A 19,331-nucleotide genomic window follows, 5' to 3' on the forward strand; every position below is an offset into this window, starting at 1 on the left:
AAGGATCAAGTCCCAAGAGAACTGTATACAATTCCCGGGGAAGCCTCTTGACAGCATGCAGTCCTTGGTGAACAATAGACAATCATCCTAGGTTTGAAGTACACCTCCTATTTCCTAAGCATCACCGGTAATTAGCTACATGGATTAACATAAGGCAATTGCTTATTTCCTGCCATTTGCAGGTGATTTACCACAAACTTCAAAGAGAAGTTAAGACAGTGATATCACTACATTTACAGTTCATTTCAATCTTTTGATCTCTGAATTAACAGAATATAGTGATAGACAGGAACTGTTTGGTTACATTGTTAACTTCTCAGAATATATATGTAAACACACAAAAATTATCTACTAATGTGTCTCTAAAGGTTGAATCTGGGTCAATTAGCCTGCTAGCTGTGTAACCCTTTCTGCCCTGTGTAACATGGCATAGTCATAGGTATTAATGACAATTAGTTCAGCCGCACATCTGTTATTTCTGGCCTGAACTGGTTTGGTGGTTGTTGCTGCCCTGTTTTTTGTGGTATACCTGTTAAGTTTATAGAAGGCAATCGGTTGGCCCCTTATCTATGCCAGAGGTAAAAAGCATAAGTATACTAACTTGTTTCAGCTCATCATACAGGATGTGACCTGTAGGTTCCTCATGTTACTGCCAAAATACTCTAGTACAAATCTATAAATCTATTATAATAAAACAGGAAAGGGGAGACAGCCGGGGGGTTCACCCATGCTCCCCTCAGGCAGTGGGACAGACAGTCAGGGGGTCGCCCGCGCTCCCCTCAGGCAGGGGGGAGACAGCCGGGGGATCACATGCGCTCCCCTCAGGCGGGGGGAGACAGCCGGGGGATCACATGCGCTCCCCTCAGATGGCGGGACAGACAGTCAGGGGGTCACCCGCGCTCCCTTCAGATGGGGGGAGAGAACCGGGGGATTGCCCGCGCTCCCCTCAGGCAGCGGGACAGTCAGGGGGTCGCCTGCGCTTCCCTCAGGAGGAGGGAGATAGCCGGGGGATCACACATGCTCCCCTCAGTCTGCGGGGAGACAGCCGGGGGATCACACACGCTCCCCTCAGGCAGGGGATTTAAGTGCTAGTCTCACCATATTGGATTTTTTTTCCTCAAAGACCTAGTTCCTGGATCATGTGAGTTTGTGAGACACTCAGCTGGCATTTTAAAACAGAAGTATGTTTCTAGTTCTTATGGTTGTGGTGAAAATCTTGAAAATGTGACCTGAGTGCACCCTGCAGGGCCAGAGCCAGAAAGCAAAGCAAAGCAAAGAACCCTGTTTAAAAAAAAAAAAAATCATAATTTTTTAGGCCAATCTCAGGATTTCAGGGTGCTGAGTGAGGTTGGAAATACCACACATCACTGTACCATGCATACTGCCTCTTTCTCTTATTTCATCAGACAGGTTCGGCATCAAGCAATGCAGACCAGTCCTGAGAGTGTTGCAACACATCCACCAGATCTTTAGGGCTGGAGGCACAACTAAAACTAGGCTGGACAACACACCCGACAATGTCGGAATGTGTGTTTGTAGGGAAGAGATGAACGTGAAGACCTACTAATTCTTCTGTCTCTTATTTCTATTATTCCGTGGAGAATTAGCTCCTGTTTCCCTGAATCAGGACATCACAGAGTATAATAGGGCAATGCACAGGTGCCCTGTTTTCCTTGACAGTCGTCCAGTTCCCCGCCAGGGGCAAACTAATCAGGGCTCGATTATGTTATTTAAGGCACAGAGGGGCTGAGCAAGGCTGCCCAAAGAGGATGCTGGGAGGCACTAAGCCTCAGAAAGCTCCCCAATTGCACTGCGGGGAACAATTTGCAGCCACTTGCTCTGAGGTGCAGCCCCTGTACTTCTTTGAGTGCTGGGAGTTGCGATCCAGGAAGCTCTAACATGTCCACTCCTCCGCCCCTGCGCAGTTGCATTAGGGCTAGGAACAATCTAGCCCTCACTCTTTAGCTTCCTACTTAATATGTGTGGCAACAAGGTCCTTGGAAGTAGGGTACCTGTTCACTGATCCCATAAACAGAGCTTGCTTAAACCCCAGAATCGGATACAGCGTGGGAATTCAGTGCAGATGCTGCATGAATTAAGTGTCACAGGCCAGCATGAGAGAAACCAATAGTAACAGAACAAAGGAAAAGTATCGGCACGTACCAACATATGCCCCGGTCTTTTCACCTGCTCTCCGAGCTCTCCAGGTATTAGCACTGCTCTGACAATGAGATTGATTAAAGGATTAGAAAAACTTGCCTTACAGTGACAGAGTCAAGGAGCTGTTGTATTCACTTAGGTGGAATATGGGCCAATGGTGTTAATATGAGCCAGTCACTCTATCCAACATTACACAGTGTTAAGGTCCAGGGTTTGGTATACAGAGACCTCAGCCTGCTTAGTACCAGGCAAACACACCATCAAACAGCCTTTCGCGGGGAGGGATAGCTCAGTGGTTCGAGCATTGGCCTGCTAAACCCAGGATTGTGAGTTCAATCCTTGAGGGGGCCACTTAGGGATCTGGGGCAAAATCAGTACTTGGTCCTGCGAGTGAAGGCAGGGGGCTGAACTCAATGACCTGTCAAGGTCCCTTCCAGTTCTAGGAGATAAATTTAAATCAATGGAGATATCCTAATAGTTTATTAAAGATACAGAAAAGAAAGAAATACAGTTAAAGCATTTGAAATGTAAATTATTAAATTCAGCTTTCAGTGTAACAACATCCCTTGTTCCCTTTCCCTTTGGCTAGAGAGAGGCTTTAGAAGGAAAAAACCCATTTGACAGTCTTTAAGGTAGTATTAAAGATGGTAATAACTGCCCTTTTGGGGAAAAGAGAAGCAGCTAGTTGAGATGCGTTGGAGCGGTCATTGCTACTGTTGTTGTTAAAGTCTGATCCTGTTTTGTAGAAGACAAAACAAGAAACAAACCCGCAAAAGGGGAAAGAAAAGAACAGCAAAGATAGGAAATCTGTGTGTGTCTGGTGTTGACTCTTACTTGCAACCTCATTACTGGATAAACACAAGCACAGCACATGGTCTGATTAGCCATGGCAAAACTCAGACTAGCATCAGGCTGTTTAGGGCATTGCTTTCAGCTGCCTTTTTTTGGTCTCAGGCTTACAGCTATGTTGCAAAATACACAGTCTTGGCTGGCTATGCCAGAGTCTTGTTAGACAGAAGGAAAAAGGAGAGGGATGGGAAAGAAGAAATAGAGTGGAGAAGGAAAAGGATACCCATGGGGGAGAGAGAGACAAAGTCTCACATCCCAGGTTGTATTCAGGATGCAGCCAGAGCCAGTAGAGGTGCTGGTGTCATCTGGGTCCCTCTTTGGCTCGGTTACCTCTCAGGACTGGGGTCCTAAGAGATGGTGGGTGTAGCGGCCATGATGGTAAGGTTCAGTCTAGTAGCCAGTTTTCCTCCCAAAGTCTCTTTCTTTAAGGACCCAGGAAGGGAATGGTGGGTACAATAGCCTGTCCCTTCATTATTTTGTCCATCAATTAGGGATAGTTTCCAACACACCAGTTTTGGTTCACTGATTTCTGGTTCCACACTTTTCTTACCAGGCATGATCCCAGTCCCTGAGTTACAGCAGCAGGCCTTTTTGTTTGTTCATTCCGTCTTTTTGTCCATTTCATACCTTTTCCTATAAACTGTTGTTGTTTTAAGTTATTGGGACATGTTATGCACTTACACTCATTTTTTACAGCTGAATGCAACCAGGGTAAGTTTTTAGGTCCAATTATCACAACAGAGCTCAATCTATTTAGCTTAACAAAGAGAAAGTTAAGGGGTGACTCGGCAACAGTCTAAAAGTACCTACATGGGGATCAAATATTTAATAATGGGCTCTTCACTCTAGCTGACAAAGGTATAAGAAGATCCAATGTTGAAAGTAGACACACTCAGACTGGAACTATGGCATACATTTTTAACAGTGAGGGTAATTAACCTTTGGAACAACTTACGAAGGATGGTGGTGGATTCTCTATAATTGGCAAGTTTACAAGGTCTAACAGATACAACAAGTAAGCCATGCCTGCTCAGTGTGGCACTCTGTCCCCCTCTAGTAGTTCCTAGGCCAGCAGGAAGCTGATGAACCTGCTACAGGCTTGGCTGACAGAGGTGTCTTTTAGCTCAGGTAGCAGAGGCTTATGCATTAAGAGCAAGAGGTCTCAGGTTTGATCCCAAATTATTTGTAATATTTCTTTGCTAAGTCTACTTTCAAAGTCATGCCCCTGATCAGAGTGGATTGTGGCAGGCCAACCATAGTGCACAAAGTACTTGTCCCATAATATCTTGGCTACAGTGGGTAGCACATTGGGGGACGCTTGGGCGTATCAAGTGAAATGATCCATTACCACTAATACGTTAGTGTTCCCTTTGTTCTCAGGTTCTAAGGACAGAAAGTCAATACACACAAGATTCATGGGTCCCGTGCTATGGATGTTAACTAACTGGACAGATGGTTTGGGTGCCGTCTTCGGATCTAAACATCTGGCACGATTCTTATAATATTCCTCTCCATCCCTTGCTAATGTGGACCAATAGTCCCTGCTTCTTACTATTCAAGTGTCCAAAATGCCTTCCTTCATCATGCAAGGTCTTCAGTGGAAAGATCAGCTTTCTGCAGAAATGAGACTTTTTGAAAAAAAAATCATGTAAACCAAAACCCAATTTTCCATCAAAGAAGAGTGTTGATGAAAAATTTTCAACCAGCCCTAGAGTAAATCACCTAAGCATCTAAGTCACTTTTGAAAATGGGATTTATGCTTCTAAATCACATAAGTGCTTTTGAAAAATCTTTAACCCTGTCTCATAATACAAGAGCCAGGGGGAATTCAATTAAACTGAAACCAGCACATTTGAAGCTAATAAAAGGAAATACTTTTTTAAAAAACCCAGAACACAATTAATCTGTGGAACTCATTGCCACAAAACATAACAAAGGCCAAGAGCTCGGAAGGATGCTAAAGAAGGATTGAAAAATTTATATCAATAATGGGAACACGTAGATAGGATTTAAAAAAAACAAACAGAATTTTTAATAATAATAATAAACCATAATGCTTCAGGGCATACACCAAGTACTAACGGATGGTGGTTAGGAAGGAACTCTTAGTGGGCAGGAGTCATAATTGTGTACTAGGGGGTTTCCTGCAGTTTCATATGAAGTATCCAGACCTGGCTATTGTGAGAGATTGGATACTGTACTAAATGGACCTCTGGGCTGATCCACTCTGGCAATTCTCATGTTATAACTGCAGCTGATTTTGCAAACTATGTGGTCTCCACCTCTCCCAGAACAGGACTAAGTCCTGAAAAGAGATTTGGATCTGCGGAGGATGGCCCAGCACTCTGCTCCAGTTATTTATAGCAATCATAATAAGTCATTTTAATTGACTGCAGTTCTTTATTCCCACAGGAGAAACTGAAAATGTGCCAGTGAGTAACCCTGCAACACAGATTTCTCAGGTAAAGACAAGCAATATGCCCTGAATAATTCCAAGTTCAAAGACTGAAGAACAGATTAATAGTCTTTAGAACCAAAATTCATTCAAAGGAAAACTAAAGACAGATGTGCACATTGCAAGGACAAATGTTATGAATTGGCCGTCCTTCTGAAAGGTGCTTCCATCTGATCTCTTTGCTCACAGCCAGGTGCAAGTTAGAGGACTGATTTGTGATCTCAGCCAAGTAATCAGATGTCACATCCCATCATTTGGGTGCACACACACTTGTGAGTGCAAAACGGGAGACAGCTGATGAACACTCAAGCACATTGGCTTCAGTAGGGGGGTTGCTCCTTCCCTTCCTGAACTGCACTCTGCTCCTTGTCTAGTGCCAAAGATCTGGGTCTGTGTTAATCGTTCAGTATAAAGTTCCCAGCTCTATGACGTAACTTCAAATTGCAGCGAGGCCCCATTTTAACTGCAGTTTACCAAAAAAAAAAAAAAAAAAAAATGTACAAGTTGTGGGGAATAGTTTTAAAATGCAGACTGCTTGTAGCATAGTTTCAACACTTCCATCCCCCACTGTTGCTCTTACCCCTGCCACTTTCCCCCTCCTTTTCCCTCTTTGCCACTACTCTCCTTCCCTCCCTGTGCTGCTAGTAACAGTTCGAGGGCCAGATCCTCAGCTTGCCTAAAGCAGCATAGCCCCACTGATTTCCAGTCCCTGAAGTCAATAGAGTTACATCGATTTACACCAGGTGTGGATTCGGTGTATAACTCTAGGACCAGACGGGGTACTAATCTCTGCCATTAGAAACACGGTCCTCAATAAATGTAAGACTCTAGTAGCTCTTCTAGCACCTAATGGTAGTATAGCTATTAGCTAGTCCATGATAGGACAAGGCATCAGGCCGTTCCACTGGGGATAGGTGGGAAAATTAACTGAAATTGCCCAGGTGCTTAGGGTTTGCAGAAAGTCCTGGCAGTAGTATTTCTGTGAAATGACAATTTGCATATGGGCTCATTAACAAGAGATGAGAGCCATGCGCTGAGTAATGTACCATTTATTTAGAACTTCAGAACAGCAGCATAAGAGGGTAGGAGACACACAATGATGCTTGGTTGAGGCAACTAAAATAATAATAAATAATAGTAATAATTAATAATAATGTAGTTGGGAGAGGGAAGTTTTCAGGCCTAGTTTCTTGTATGAATTGTTTCCAAACAGTATAGTTAATGAGACCCTGTGTGGTACACAGTTGTTGTTGCAGCCATGTTGGCCCCAGGATATTAGAGACAAGGTGGGCAAGGTAATATCTTTTATTGGACCAATTTCTGTCGGTGAGAGAGACAAGCTTTCAAACGAAACAGAGCTCTTCTTCACGTCTGGGAACTAACTCAAGGTGTCACTGCTAAATACAAGTTTTGAACAGATTGTTTTTCGTAAGTAAACAACACGCATTTCAAGGGACCATTCCAGGTGACGTGACCCATTAACATCCCTCCAGTCATGAAGGCAGGGGGGAAACAGCCCCCCAGATTTTTAGTGTCTGGCAACGTTATGAATTTAAACTCCCAGGCTCATCTTTTGAACATGTTCTGCAGGTTTCTTTCGAGGATGAGGACAGATAAATCAGATATAGATTGATGGCTTTATGAAAAGTGTTCACCCATAGGTGATATGGTGTTTTTGTCTTATTTTCCTATGTGAGTTCATTTGAGAGTATAGTGATGGTCTGGTTTCTTACGTAGTTACTATTGGGGCATTTAGTGCACTGGATGAGGTACACCACATGTTGTGATAGGGATGTGTAGGACCCAAGGATCTTGAAAGGTGTCTTGTGGGGCGGAGGGGTGTTGATCATCATAGAAGTGGAGATATGTTTGCAGGTTTTGCATCTGCTGTTCTGGCATGGTCTGGTGCCGTTTTGAGTTGGGGTGTCCTGGTCTTTGGGGAGCTTGCTTCTGATGACGACTTTGAAGAGGTTGGGGGGTTGTTTGAAAGTCAGAACAGGGGGTTCAGGAAAGATTTTTTTCAGGATGGGGTCCCCATCGAGTATGGGTTGTAGCTGTTTGATGATATCCCGTATGGGTTGCAGTATGGGGTGGTTCGTGACAACTAGTGGTGTGCAGACAGAGCGGGTTTTATTTCTGTATTGAAGCAGGTTTTCTTGGGGTATTTGGGTGGCCTGTTCCATGGTGCTATCTACTTCTCTGGTGCAGTGTCCTTGTTTGGAGAAGGCAGTTTTGAGTGTGTTAAGATGTATATCCTGGATTTTCTTCTCAGAACATATTCTGTAGTATCTCAGTGCCTGGCTGTAGATAACAGATTTCTTGGTGTGTTAGAGGTGGTTACTAGACCTATGAAGTAGTTGTGGTGATCTGTGGGTTTCTTGTATATAGTTGCCTGTAGAGTTCCATTGTTGAAGTTCTTCATGGTATCCAGGAAGTGGATGCTGGTGTGGGAGTGTTCCAGAGAGAGTTTAATAGAAGGATGGTAATTGTTGAAGTTGTGATGGAAATCCATGAGGGAGCTGAAGTCATTTGTCCAGCTGATGAAAATATCATCAATGTATCTCAGGTATATCATTGATTTCATGGTGCATTTGTCCAGAAATTCTTCAAGGTGCCACGAAGAGGTTGGGATATTGGGGAGCCATCACAGTACCCTTCGCTGTTTCCATGGTTTGGACAAAGCATTTGTTGTTGAATGTAAAATTGTTACGGAGGAGGATGAAATGGATGAGTTTGACAATGTGTTTGGAGTGGAGATCTGAGGGTTGTCCACGGTCTTGTAAATATTTGAGGTGGGCAGCTATGCTGTCTTTGTGAGGGATGTTTGTGTATAGGGAGGTGACATCCATGGTGGCAAGGAGGATGTTCTGAGGGAGGTCATTGATGTTGCGGAGTTTGTTGAGAAAGTAGGTTGTGTCCTGGAGGAAGCTGGCCCTTTGTGTGAAGAGTGGTTTGAGGATAGCATCTATTAGTCCCGATATTGCTTCAGTAAGAGTGCCGTGGCCAGAGATAATGGGTCTGCCTGGGTTTCCTTGTTTATCTGGGGAAGGATTTGATGATATCCTTAAATTGGGTAAACTGTGGTGTGGGGTTGTCTTTGAGTTTGTTATAGTAGGTGGTGTTGGAGAATTGTTGGTTGGCCCCCATTAATGTATTCATTATGATTGAGGCAGACAAAGGGGGCACCACTATAATCCTGTGGAAATTCCTATTTCATTCTGCTTTTTTGACCCTTCCTAAATAACTCTGGAAGTGCATGTCCAGGGATTGAACAGAGATGATGGATGGATTTAAGGGTAGATTTGGAACAGACGCTGCCCGGGGGTACCTAGGGTTGTGATGCACCTCACCCCCACTGACCCTTAGCATAAGAAAGATGTATTTATGCTTGCTGTGAAACAGCTCCCAGAAACCACCAATATCTGGCAACACAAGCACTGCCCTCCAGGCCTCCTCAGTTCTCGCTCTCTGTGTACCAGTAGCAATAGGCACACACCAACTCCCGAGTCCTCGGAGTGTTCCCTGCAGCATCCAGCCCCTTATCCCCTGGACACACTCAGAACTACCAGGCCTCCTGTTCCCAGTTTGAAAGATTCAGCTCAGGACCAGCACTTCGCTTAGCACCACAGCACTTAGATCTATTTATAGAGAAAAGAATAAGAAGTTTCTTATCAAAGTATGGCAACTTCCTGTAGAGGATTTAAAGATGTATCCCATAATGCGTTTCTCATTAGGTCACACATTTTATAGGCACTCATTATGACTCATTCCAGCACTTTTCCAGAGATTTCTAAATTTCAACCTGTACACCTCAGGGGTAATTTGAAACCGTAGCAAGAAAGCTTTTTAAAATTCAGGATATATCAAAGCTTCTCCAATCAGCATTTCATTCAATGCATTTAAAGCTTTACCCAGGAGTTGTGCAATCAGTCTGGGGACTGGCCTGTCTTCTGGAACTTTATGTAGTTCACTTAGCCTTTCAAAAGTGATGAGGTATTCTTCAATACAGTCTGTTTCCTTGTATGCAGGGCACAACTTATCCCAGCTGGGTGTTCCTTGGATGGAGGGAGTAGCTGGGGATGGTGGAATCTGTCCTGCCTGTCCCTTATGCTCCGGGCCGGCAGTCTTCCCTTTTCTTGGGCTTCCATCTCTTTCGGCTCCATGGCCCGCCAATGTGCTGCTGCCTTTCTGCCCCCCTCTCCTTGGCTCTCATCTCTGCTTCCCACTTTCTGCTCAGCTAACCATATTTGGTGTCCACATTAGTGGTCTTTCTGCTCATTCTCCAGCCCGACCAGCTCTCACTTGGTAGTTGCTTCCTTGTCGCCTATGTTTACGCTTTACTTTTGATCTATTTTCCTTTCCTGAAATAAACGAACAGAAAATAATAAAGCTGTAACCTTTCTTTTGACTGTTCCCACCCACCACACTTGAGAATCACTTAAAAGTGTTACACCAGTGATTGAAGTGCAAACTTCAGTTAAAATAACAAGCTTTGTATAAATCCTGCTTTGACTACATCACTGTCACATTCTGGGGTGCAAACCTGATCAGTGAGGGGTTGTGTCACCGCCTGCCCTGTAACCCTGGGTGCCTCACAATGCTTTGCTGTTGTAGCTCCCAGCCTGGGTCACTCACAACCAGCCTGCCACCACGCAGGTTACACCCTGAGTGTCTGTGTATAACCGTAGCCCTGGTCCAGCAGCCTGTCAGCAACACACTAGTCAGACTCCAGCTTCCACCAGCCTTGGTTATTTTTTGAGGGTGACCCCAAATTTCCCCAAAATGTGTGTTCTACACTGTCAAGCTCTCTCCTGGACAGTTCAGATATTAAAGTTAAGTTGCTCCTATACAATAAGCAACAGTTTGCTACTTGAACTGGAGTTACCAAACAGTTCAGTTTAAACACAGCACTGGATTGGTTTAGATTAAAACAATAAAACAAGTTTATTAACAAGAGAAGATAGTTTTAAAGTGAATTCAAATATAAGAGATGAAGTTAGAAGTGGTTACCAGCAACTAAAAGCTAAAACACACATCTAAAAGTCTAAAACTTAATCTAGCAAGTTTTGGTTCAAGGCTTTTGCTCAAGATGACCTTTCTCACCTACAGTCTTCCAGCAAGATGGTGACTGACTCCACTTGGTCAGGATCTCTCCCAAAGGCCCAAAGGTGCTGGTGCCTGTGTCTTCTCAAGTGAAAGAACTTGGGGTTCTCTGCCCTTCTCTCTTATAGTCCAGTGAACCTTTGAAATGGATTCTTCTGAAAATTAGCCTTCAAAGCAAAGTTTATGCAAACAGTAAAGGAAGTGACAAGGAGTCTGGTGGTAAAAAAGGATCCATGTTCTTTCTTCCCACCTGGGTTTGCTGAAATGCAAATTTGCTTTGTCCCCAGCCATTTCCTCCCTCTGCTGTCTCAAGGACCCTATTTACTACTTTTATGGAAACTGAAGTAAACACACATTCCTTTGTTTAGAACAGGCCTGTTTAACAGACGTTGCCTAGGCAGGGCTCTGTGGTTTTGGACATGTGCTAATAACATCATACAGGGGGATTTCATAACTTTACATATAATGTTGCTACAGATATTTTATCATGATATTATTGACCAGAGAGTTATTAGTTTTCAAATGATACTTCACAAGGCATATTTTGTACAAAGATTATTACAGTGGTGTGTAGGGTGTGAATTCAGGGGTGCTGTCGGTCACACTCTCTGAATGGAGCCAGGAGCTGAAGGTACTACTGCAATACAAACCACAGTCAATGTGTGTGTCAGGAGCTTCCACTGGGGTAGGACAGGTGCTCCCCACTTCTCCCACAGAGGGAGAAGGCATGACTGACCCTTGAGGAGCAAGGGAAACTCTCCATTTTAGAAATCAGCGTTAAGCCTGCCTGAGGAGAGTTGGCGCCTTGCGATCTGAGGAGGGTTTTGCTCAAGAATGGTTTAATTTGTTGACTGCTTGTTAACTTTTGACTGTTTTGTTATGCAAATATGTTAGGTGCCATTTACTGTCCTTAATATCCAGGCCACCTTTCCCCTCAGACTAGCTTTTCCCTCCTTTCAGAGGTGAACAGACTGTAGTTTGAGAAGGAATTGAACCTGAGAACTTCTGGCTCTAAAGGTAGGAGCTGTTACTGCCTGAGCTAAATGATTTAGGTCTATTAGCCAAGCCAAGTAACAGGCTTATCAACCCCTGTGGCCCAGGCACCCTTAGATGAGGACCGAGCACCAGTGGCGTAGCCAGGTGGAAGGAACAGGGGGAGAGATCAGAGAAAAAGGCGCCACCCGCTGCGGTGCTTTTACTCACCCGGCGGCGCTTTTACTGACAGGGTGGTGCTCTGCCTCTTCGGCAGCGGGCCCTTCACTAGCTCCGGGTGTCTCCGGCGGCACTGAAGGACCCGCCGCTGAAATGCCGCCGAAGCCCTGCAGAGTGAGTGAAGGTCGCGCCGCCAAAGACTGCGCCATAGCGGGTGGCACGTTTTTTTGTGAGTGAGTTAAAAAGGTGCCACTTTTGGGGAATGTGCTCAGGGGGAGCGGCCGCTCTCCCTGCTCCCCCCTAGCTACGCTACTGCCGAGCACCGCAATGAGTGGGTTACATAAGCCCTTGTGTCCTCATGCCAAATTGAGGTTCTGATGAACTTAAGGGACACTGCTACTAACAGCAGGTTAGGAGGGCTTGGATTCACATAGTTTCTGGTTCCTTTTAGTTGCAGGCACTGGCCTCTGAACTAAAAACTGGTTTCACTGAAGCAATGCAGGAACTTTCAAGAATTCAGCATGGAGAGTATGCTCTGGAGGAGAAGGTTAAGAGCTGCCACTGTACAATGGAAGAGAAAGTGTCAGAGATGAAGAATTCGCTGAACTCTTTCAAGGTAGGAGCTATTTACACTTGTTACATTCCTCAGACACGTGTTACATTCAGTGCAGGCTCACAGAGGTCTTCAATAAAAACGTAAGTGTCCTTGCTAGAAGACTGCAATGTAACATGACTATTTCTTAGAACTGAGAACAAAACATAAGAACCCCAAAACAGAGAGAGACTAAGCAGGCTGCTCCCTACCACAGAGAGGACAACTCAACCCACTTTGGCTGTCTGGCTGCAGACTGAGTGTTGCTAGGCTCAGATTTCACACATCCCTACAAAGTCCCCTAGGCTGCAAGTGAGACTAGGAAAACCCCTTATCATTTATAATGCGAGCCTACAGTTTTAACCCAGTTTTTAAATATGCCACAACACCCTCTCCTGTTCTGAACAGCATGAATGAGCATGCAGCTACAAGCCAAGCCCAGAAATGCGTTAAACTAAAACAAACAGAGAAAGTGAACTACTTGGACCCCATATTCTGGGTGTGGCTGCTTATCACATTGGATTAATGAACTAGCTGGACTCAACTGTAGAGACCCAGAGCCAGTCCCGTCATATCATAGGTCAGAAGTGAAAATGAGTCTTGATAACGAGTATACACATGTCCCTCATCACAGAACTACTGCACAGCCAGTGCCTGAGAGCAGGGGGTTTGTAGGTCGTCGCTGAAGGGCATTGCTACAGAGTCATATTGAAGCTCGAACAGAGCCGGTCTGCTTTCATGAGAGGGAAACAGAACATGTAGATAAATTAACTCAGATAAAACCCTCTAAGGGTGGGCTAAAGTCATTCAGAAAGTTGGGCTCATTGATTTCAGTGGGAGAGAAACGCCTCAGCAACACTGAAACTCCAGCCTTGGGGCAGATCCTGGACCCCAGTCTAGAAGCTTTGCACCTCTCTGGCAGTGCACAGCAGGGGGAGAGATGGCTTAACCTCCTGGTGATGGATTCCCCCAGCTCTGCAGCACCACCTCTAGCTCCTCCCACCCCACCCACCCATATGAAGTTATATGGGAAAAAGGATAAATGGATAATTTAAAAATAAATAAAGCAAACTAAGTTCCCGATCCTGCAAATACTTACATGTGAGTGACCCCATTGTGGGATGAGGACTGCATGATGGCACTACCAGCTGCTCTCTGCGTCTCTCATCCAAAGGCCATTAAAGACATTGGGAGTCATTCCATTGACTTTAATGGGCTTTGAATGAGGCCCTTTGACTCTGTCTCTCTCTGCCTTACAAGAGCTTCCTTTCTCATGCTGGTTAAGGTGCCCAAACATACTCCAGTAATGGAGGTCGTGGCAGAGATTTCCAATACATGCTGGATAATACATGTCTACATGTCCAAAACCACAGCATGTACATGATACATGCTGTAACTGCAAGAGACTAATCATCTGACCAATAGTTTTATTCCAGTAATTTCTAATCAATGTGGACTGTACTCATGAGCATAGTATCATTCCAGGCATTCCATCACGACCAGGGAGCATTAGTATCTAAATTCTCTAAGTGATGGTTGAATTTATTCTGCGTTTTAGGAGGAGCTCAGTGATGCCAAGTCGAAGATTGAAGTGATCAGTGCCAAGCAAGAGGAAATGCAACAGAAAATTGAACAGCTGCAACAAGAGAAACGTCGGGAATCCCGGAAAGTGAAAACTAAGTAAGGAACTAAATCTAGAGTGTCCTGAAGTGCTCATTGTTAATTAGCAGTGGCCTCCATCAGTGCAGACTAGCTTCATTTCTTCATGTCTGGAGACATCTGTATTCCCTGTAGAGTAGAGAAGATGCTGACCTCTAGAGGCATATCAAGCATTTCAGATGAGATGTTTTACGTATCCAACACACCAGAGACATGATTAACAGCTTTAATGTCCTCATTGTTGATCCAACAGAGTTAGTGAAAAGTGACTTGAATAACTTCAAGGTAAACCTCAACTAAAGTTTTACTGAAAAATGTAGAACTGTTTAAAAACTTCGGGTAAACTTTTCAAAAGTGCTTTAGGAGCACATGTTCCATTGGAAGTCAATGGCAAACAGTATTATACAATCCCTCTAAAGTCAATGGCAACTATGCTCCCAAGTCACTTAGCCTCTTTGGAAAATCCCGCGGACAATATTACAAAAGATGGCCCCTTAGGAGTATTGCAGACAATAGTAGTGTGTGTACTGGTATAATGCCACCATGCAGCTTCCTCTGCCAGGCAAGGCAATCCAAGTACATACGACTCATGCAGTGCATGTGGGAACTGTGCCAGCATCTCTGTGACGAGGTGACAGTTGACCTGTACATTGACAGAACGGGATGCTTGCTGGTCCCCTCACTCCCTAAGCTGGCTGCCATGGGGAATCTGTAGCACCTGGGACAACTTGCTGCTGGTGCTGTCTGCTGGGGGCATGTTGTTGTTCTAGTTACTAGCCCTCCTGCTGACAGCATTCGGAAGCTGCAGTGTGCTGCTGGTAACAGCAGCCTGAGACCCATCCAGGGATGAGAATCCTAACGGATGTTAGCCACATCACTTACTGCACAACTTGAAGGCGCTTGGATACTATAGTGGTGAGCGTGGTATAAGAACCTCTGTAGGACAGAATAGGAAAAGTCTGTTGGACCCTTAGTCAGTGTAGATTGTAGCCTGCCAGGTACACTGCGTTTCCTGTGTGAAATTCTCCTTATCTATTGCAACTCCTTGCAAGGGTTCTGAATAGCTTGTCTTTCTCACGTGGACCATTGCACACCTTGCACTTGTTCTGCAGCAAAGGGAGCCCATGGCACGTGCATCCTGTTGTGGGGGAGTGTCTCTGCATTCATCATCCGCTTTCCCCTCTTGGCTGAGCTGCCAGACGGCCAGAGAGAGAGCTGGGTGGACGTTGCTGGTGCAATGCCAAAAGCCCCAGAATGCTGACACGTGACTGCCTGCCGCTTTGCGAAACCGCTGCTCTGATAAGGCAACGCAAAGCAGCTGGTGTTAGCTACTCCCCTGGCTCATGCAGTTACAGCTGCAATTTCTGATGTGAATTATGTGTGCCCCAAAGCCCACTTGCGCTTAGATGCACTGTGTGGGACACCCAGGGGGGCTCGTTTTCCAGGCCACACGAATAACATCCCCTGTGTGAATCTCAGGGATTTTCTAGGTATTGGACACATCCCAACACCTAACTCCTTTTGTGCACCCAGCCCTTAGTTACTTGGCTAAATATCTAAGAACATATCTGGCATGACACTGTCCTGCAGCCAGGAGAAGGTGCTCCCAGAGTCATGTTAGTGAACTCTATCCAATGCAACTTCCTCAGGCAAGCCCAGGTGGTGGGCCCGGAGTGCCTCCTCAGTTGTCCTGGGTTTGTACGAGCGCTCGTATTTGTATTGAAGTTTGCCATGATGACAGTTTAAGCTGAAAGTTTGCTCTGTGGTATTGTGCTTTCCAGTTGCCTCTCTTTATTTTCATAGAAGAACACAAAAGGATGAACATGGGTCACAAACGGTGCCTACTCCTCTACAAGGCAGTCCGTTCCGATCGATAAATCTCCCGGAACCTGTACTGATTAATGAAGATTTTACAAGTCTTTTGCACCATGCAACCTATGAGAGAGGTATGAGTGAGGAAGAATGAAGCAAGGGTTCCTTTCCTTTCCTCTGAAAAATACTCCTTGTAGTAAGCTTTCAAGGGATAAGATGAGATGTACATTGCAGATACCCGTACTTGTCAACATCTTTGTGTACACACACACTAACTTGGCTGGATTAAGGCAGGATATCCAGGCACTGGTCTGAGAGAGTTTGATGTATGAAGTTTGGATGTATTTGGGGTGAAGGGCACTGCTAGTGTTTGGATTGGCCATGGGGAGAAGCTAGTTTGCATTGGTAGACCCGGGTGCTAGGAATGGCATGAATACTTCGATAGCTGTTGAGAGTTCTTGGACTGGATTAATCCTGGGTTTCATTTAGGCCCCGATTCAGAAAAACATGTAAGCACATGCTTAACTTTGAAGACAAGTACCAAAGAAATATTAAACAGTTCGGTTTTGCTATCAGAACCCATTGCTTCCATGGTCACCTTCTGCAGACCAAACTTCTGGGTTATATTCTCCTTACTAAGACTGGTAGTTAGGGAGAAAAAATCCCCAAACTGACCTGCTCAGAAAACTTCAAAATTAAAATTAAAATGTTAAAAAAATATTCGGTATAACATTTCATCAAAGAGTTTGCTGTGTTTTCCATTCCTTTCTATTCCCAATAAATTGTCCCATTTTGTTCATTCCCTCTGAAGCATCTGGCAACGGCCACTGTCAGAAGACAGGATATTGGGCTAGATGGACCATTGGTCTGACCCAGTATGGCCGTTCTTATCTTATGTTCTTATGGTAATGAAATAAAGAGTTTAAATGGATCTTTTTCAGTAGAAGACCTAAAAGAGGCATTCCACAGGCTATTAAAGAATTAAAATTTAAACTTTCCTTTTTTATGGTTTGACTACACCTTTCAAGAAGAAACCTGCTCCACAAACACCTGCTCATGTCTAGCTATATTAACATCTTACGTAGTTTTCCTTCATTCTTCCACAGTCTCCGATACCAGATCCATGGCGGCTGGAGAAGGAAATGTGAAAGTAGTGTCAGGCACTGGTAGGTGAATACTGACCTTTTAAAACCTCCTCCAGGGTTCGCCAACCAGCTTCTTTAGAGGAATCCTGACAAAATGGAATGGTAAATTGATAGCATTCTTTCCAGCTAATGCTGAGTTTTGCTCTGGAAAAACGAATACTTCGAAGTCAATTAGTGTAGCAGTCTAGCTGAACTCCTGGTAGATTTTGATGTGTGATAAAAGAATCTCTGTGAGAATAATGTGGTTTTCTTTTTCTGTGCTTTTTGCTAGAACAGACCAAAATTTCCAGTGCAAATTTACATTAGTCGCCAGAAGCATTTTACAATTCTGGATGTCTCTTTCATTTTGGTCTTAAAAAAAAAAAATCTGGGGAAATTAGCCACATTTTCTATTCGAACCCAAGAGCACAAGGTTTTCATTAATGCCATTGCAGCCCAGTGAGCATAATTTCCCTTCCCCCGTCTCTTCTTCATGATTTATTAAACTCGGAGGGCCAGATCGTCAGATGGTACAAAATGGCATAGCTCCATGAAAGTCAATAGAGCTGCATCAATTGATAGCAGCTCAAGATCTGGTATTTATGCTGTAATTATAATAATTCTCTCTATTTACATTACACCATTCATCAAGGATCTCAGAGTACTTCTCCCACATTAATGAAATGTCCTCAAATCCCAGGGAGTGGGTAGGCATCATTATACCCATTTTACAGATGAACTAAGGCAAGGGTGGCCAACCTGGGCCTGAGAAGGAGCCAGAATTTACCAATGTACGTTGCCAAAGAGACACAGTAATACGTCAGCAGCCCCCCATCAGCTCCCCCCCCCCCGCTCCCAGTGACTCCCGCCCACTGGCAGCCCCACTGATCAGCGCCTCCCCCTCCCTCCCCGCACCTCCTGATCAGCTGTTTCATGGCATGCAGGAGGCTTTGGGGGGAAGGGGGAGAGCAAGGGCATGGCAGGCTCAGGGGAGGGGGCGGGAAGGGGGGCCAGGGCCTGGGGCAGAGCCAGGGGTTGAGCAGTGAGCACCCCCGGCCCATTGGAAAGTTGGCGCCTGCAGCTCCAGCCCCGGACTCGGTGCCTATACAAGGAGCCGCATATTAACCTCTGAAGAGCCGCATGTGGCTCCAGAGCCACAGGTTGGCCACCCCATAACTAAGGGAAATAGGGGTCTCCATTTTCAAAAGCTGGCTTCTCATTTTGACTGCTTATTGGGTGCCTAATTTTAAAGTACCCAAGTTTGAAAATTTGGGAGGGGTCTGATTTTTATAAGCGCTGAGGATTGGCAGTTCCTATGGGAGCGAGCAGGAGCTCTGGATGCACAGCACCCTTGGAAAAATCAAGTCGTAGGTTTCTCAACCTGAGGACTCCAAAATTCAACTCGAACGAGAAGCCAGTTTTGAATTTGCGGTCCTAAGCACCTAGCCCAATGGGAAACTGGGAGTCCTGATTGCCAATCCCCACCCCTGCCACCATTCTGACCATCAGACAGGGATGAAAGTAAAATTTCTCTCTTACCGGTACAGGGAGGGGGCAGCTTTGCCCCCTGGAAGGGGCAGGGCCTCGGGCAGAAGGGGCAGGGCTGGGGGGTCAGGGTCCCCTAGCCAGCTCGCCCACGCCGCCAGCAGTGATTTAAAGGGCCCAGGGCTCTGGCCGCTGCCCCCCCTGTCAGTGGCCGGAGGGGGCAAAAGGGGCTTTAACGTCAGTGGTATGGGCTGGTACAGGCAGCCACTTTTTACTGGTATGCCATTTTTACTGGCCTGTACCGCCTTACTTTCACCCCTGCCATCAGCAGCTTTTCTGTGGATCCTTTCATTTACACCAATTAAAGGGATAGATAAGGGTGACAAGGACCCAGCAAGACAAGTCAGGCACATTGTGGAGAATCCACTAGTGACCCCTATATTTAGAAACTTTCTTCCCTGTTTTCCACCCCTCCTATCTGTTCTCCTGGTTTGCACTGTTACAACAGTGATTTCTTCACAGTGCTGTCTTTACTGTATTTAGGGTTACCATATTTCAAAAATAAAAGAGGACACGCCACGGGGCCCTGGCCCCGCCTCTTCCCCAACCCCGCCCCAACTCCGCCCCTTCCCCCAAAGTCCCCGCCCTAACTCCGCCCCCTCCCCTGAGCACCCCGCATTCCCCCTCCTCCCTCCCAGCCACGTGAAAAGGGCTGCCCGAGCGCTACCGGCTTCACGGTTTGCTGGGCAGCCCCCAGACCCTGCACCCCCGGCCGGCGCTTCCCCAGTGCAGCTGGAGCCTGGGAGGAGAAGCGCCCAGCCGGGGGCGCAGGGTCTGGAGGCTGCCTGGCAAACCGTGAAGCCGATGGTGCTTGGGCTTCGGGCAGCCCCCATGCCTCCGGACCCTGCGCCCCCGGCCGGGCACTTCCCCTCCCGGGCTC

At 45.7% G+C, this 19,331-nt stretch overlaps 1 protein-coding gene across 1 annotated transcript in view; it reads left to right on the forward strand.

Moving 5' to 3' along the window:
- The first annotated feature begins 3,381 nt into the window (after positions 1–3,381).
- ARHGEF33 (Rho guanine nucleotide exchange factor 33) overlaps positions 3,382–19,331 on the forward strand; it is a 34,842-nt gene continuing 18,892 nt past the window's right edge. The window contains exons 1-6 of the mRNA XM_054021767.1: positions 3,382–3,387; positions 5,406–5,471; positions 12,171–12,335; positions 13,870–13,991; positions 15,774–15,916; positions 16,889–16,948. Of these exons, the coding sequence (XP_053877742.1) occupies positions 3,382–3,387; positions 5,406–5,471; positions 12,171–12,335; positions 13,870–13,991; positions 15,774–15,916; positions 16,889–16,948 (562 nt within the window). The remainder of the gene's footprint in view (positions 3,388–5,405; positions 5,472–12,170; positions 12,336–13,869; positions 13,992–15,773; positions 15,917–16,888; positions 16,949–19,331) is intronic.

Source organism: Malaclemys terrapin, chromosome 3, assembly GCF_027887155.1.
Source record: "Malaclemys terrapin pileata isolate rMalTer1 chromosome 3, rMalTer1.hap1, whole genome shotgun sequence".
In the NCBI taxonomy this organism is placed as follows: Eukaryota; Metazoa; Chordata; order Testudines; family Emydidae; genus Malaclemys; species Malaclemys terrapin.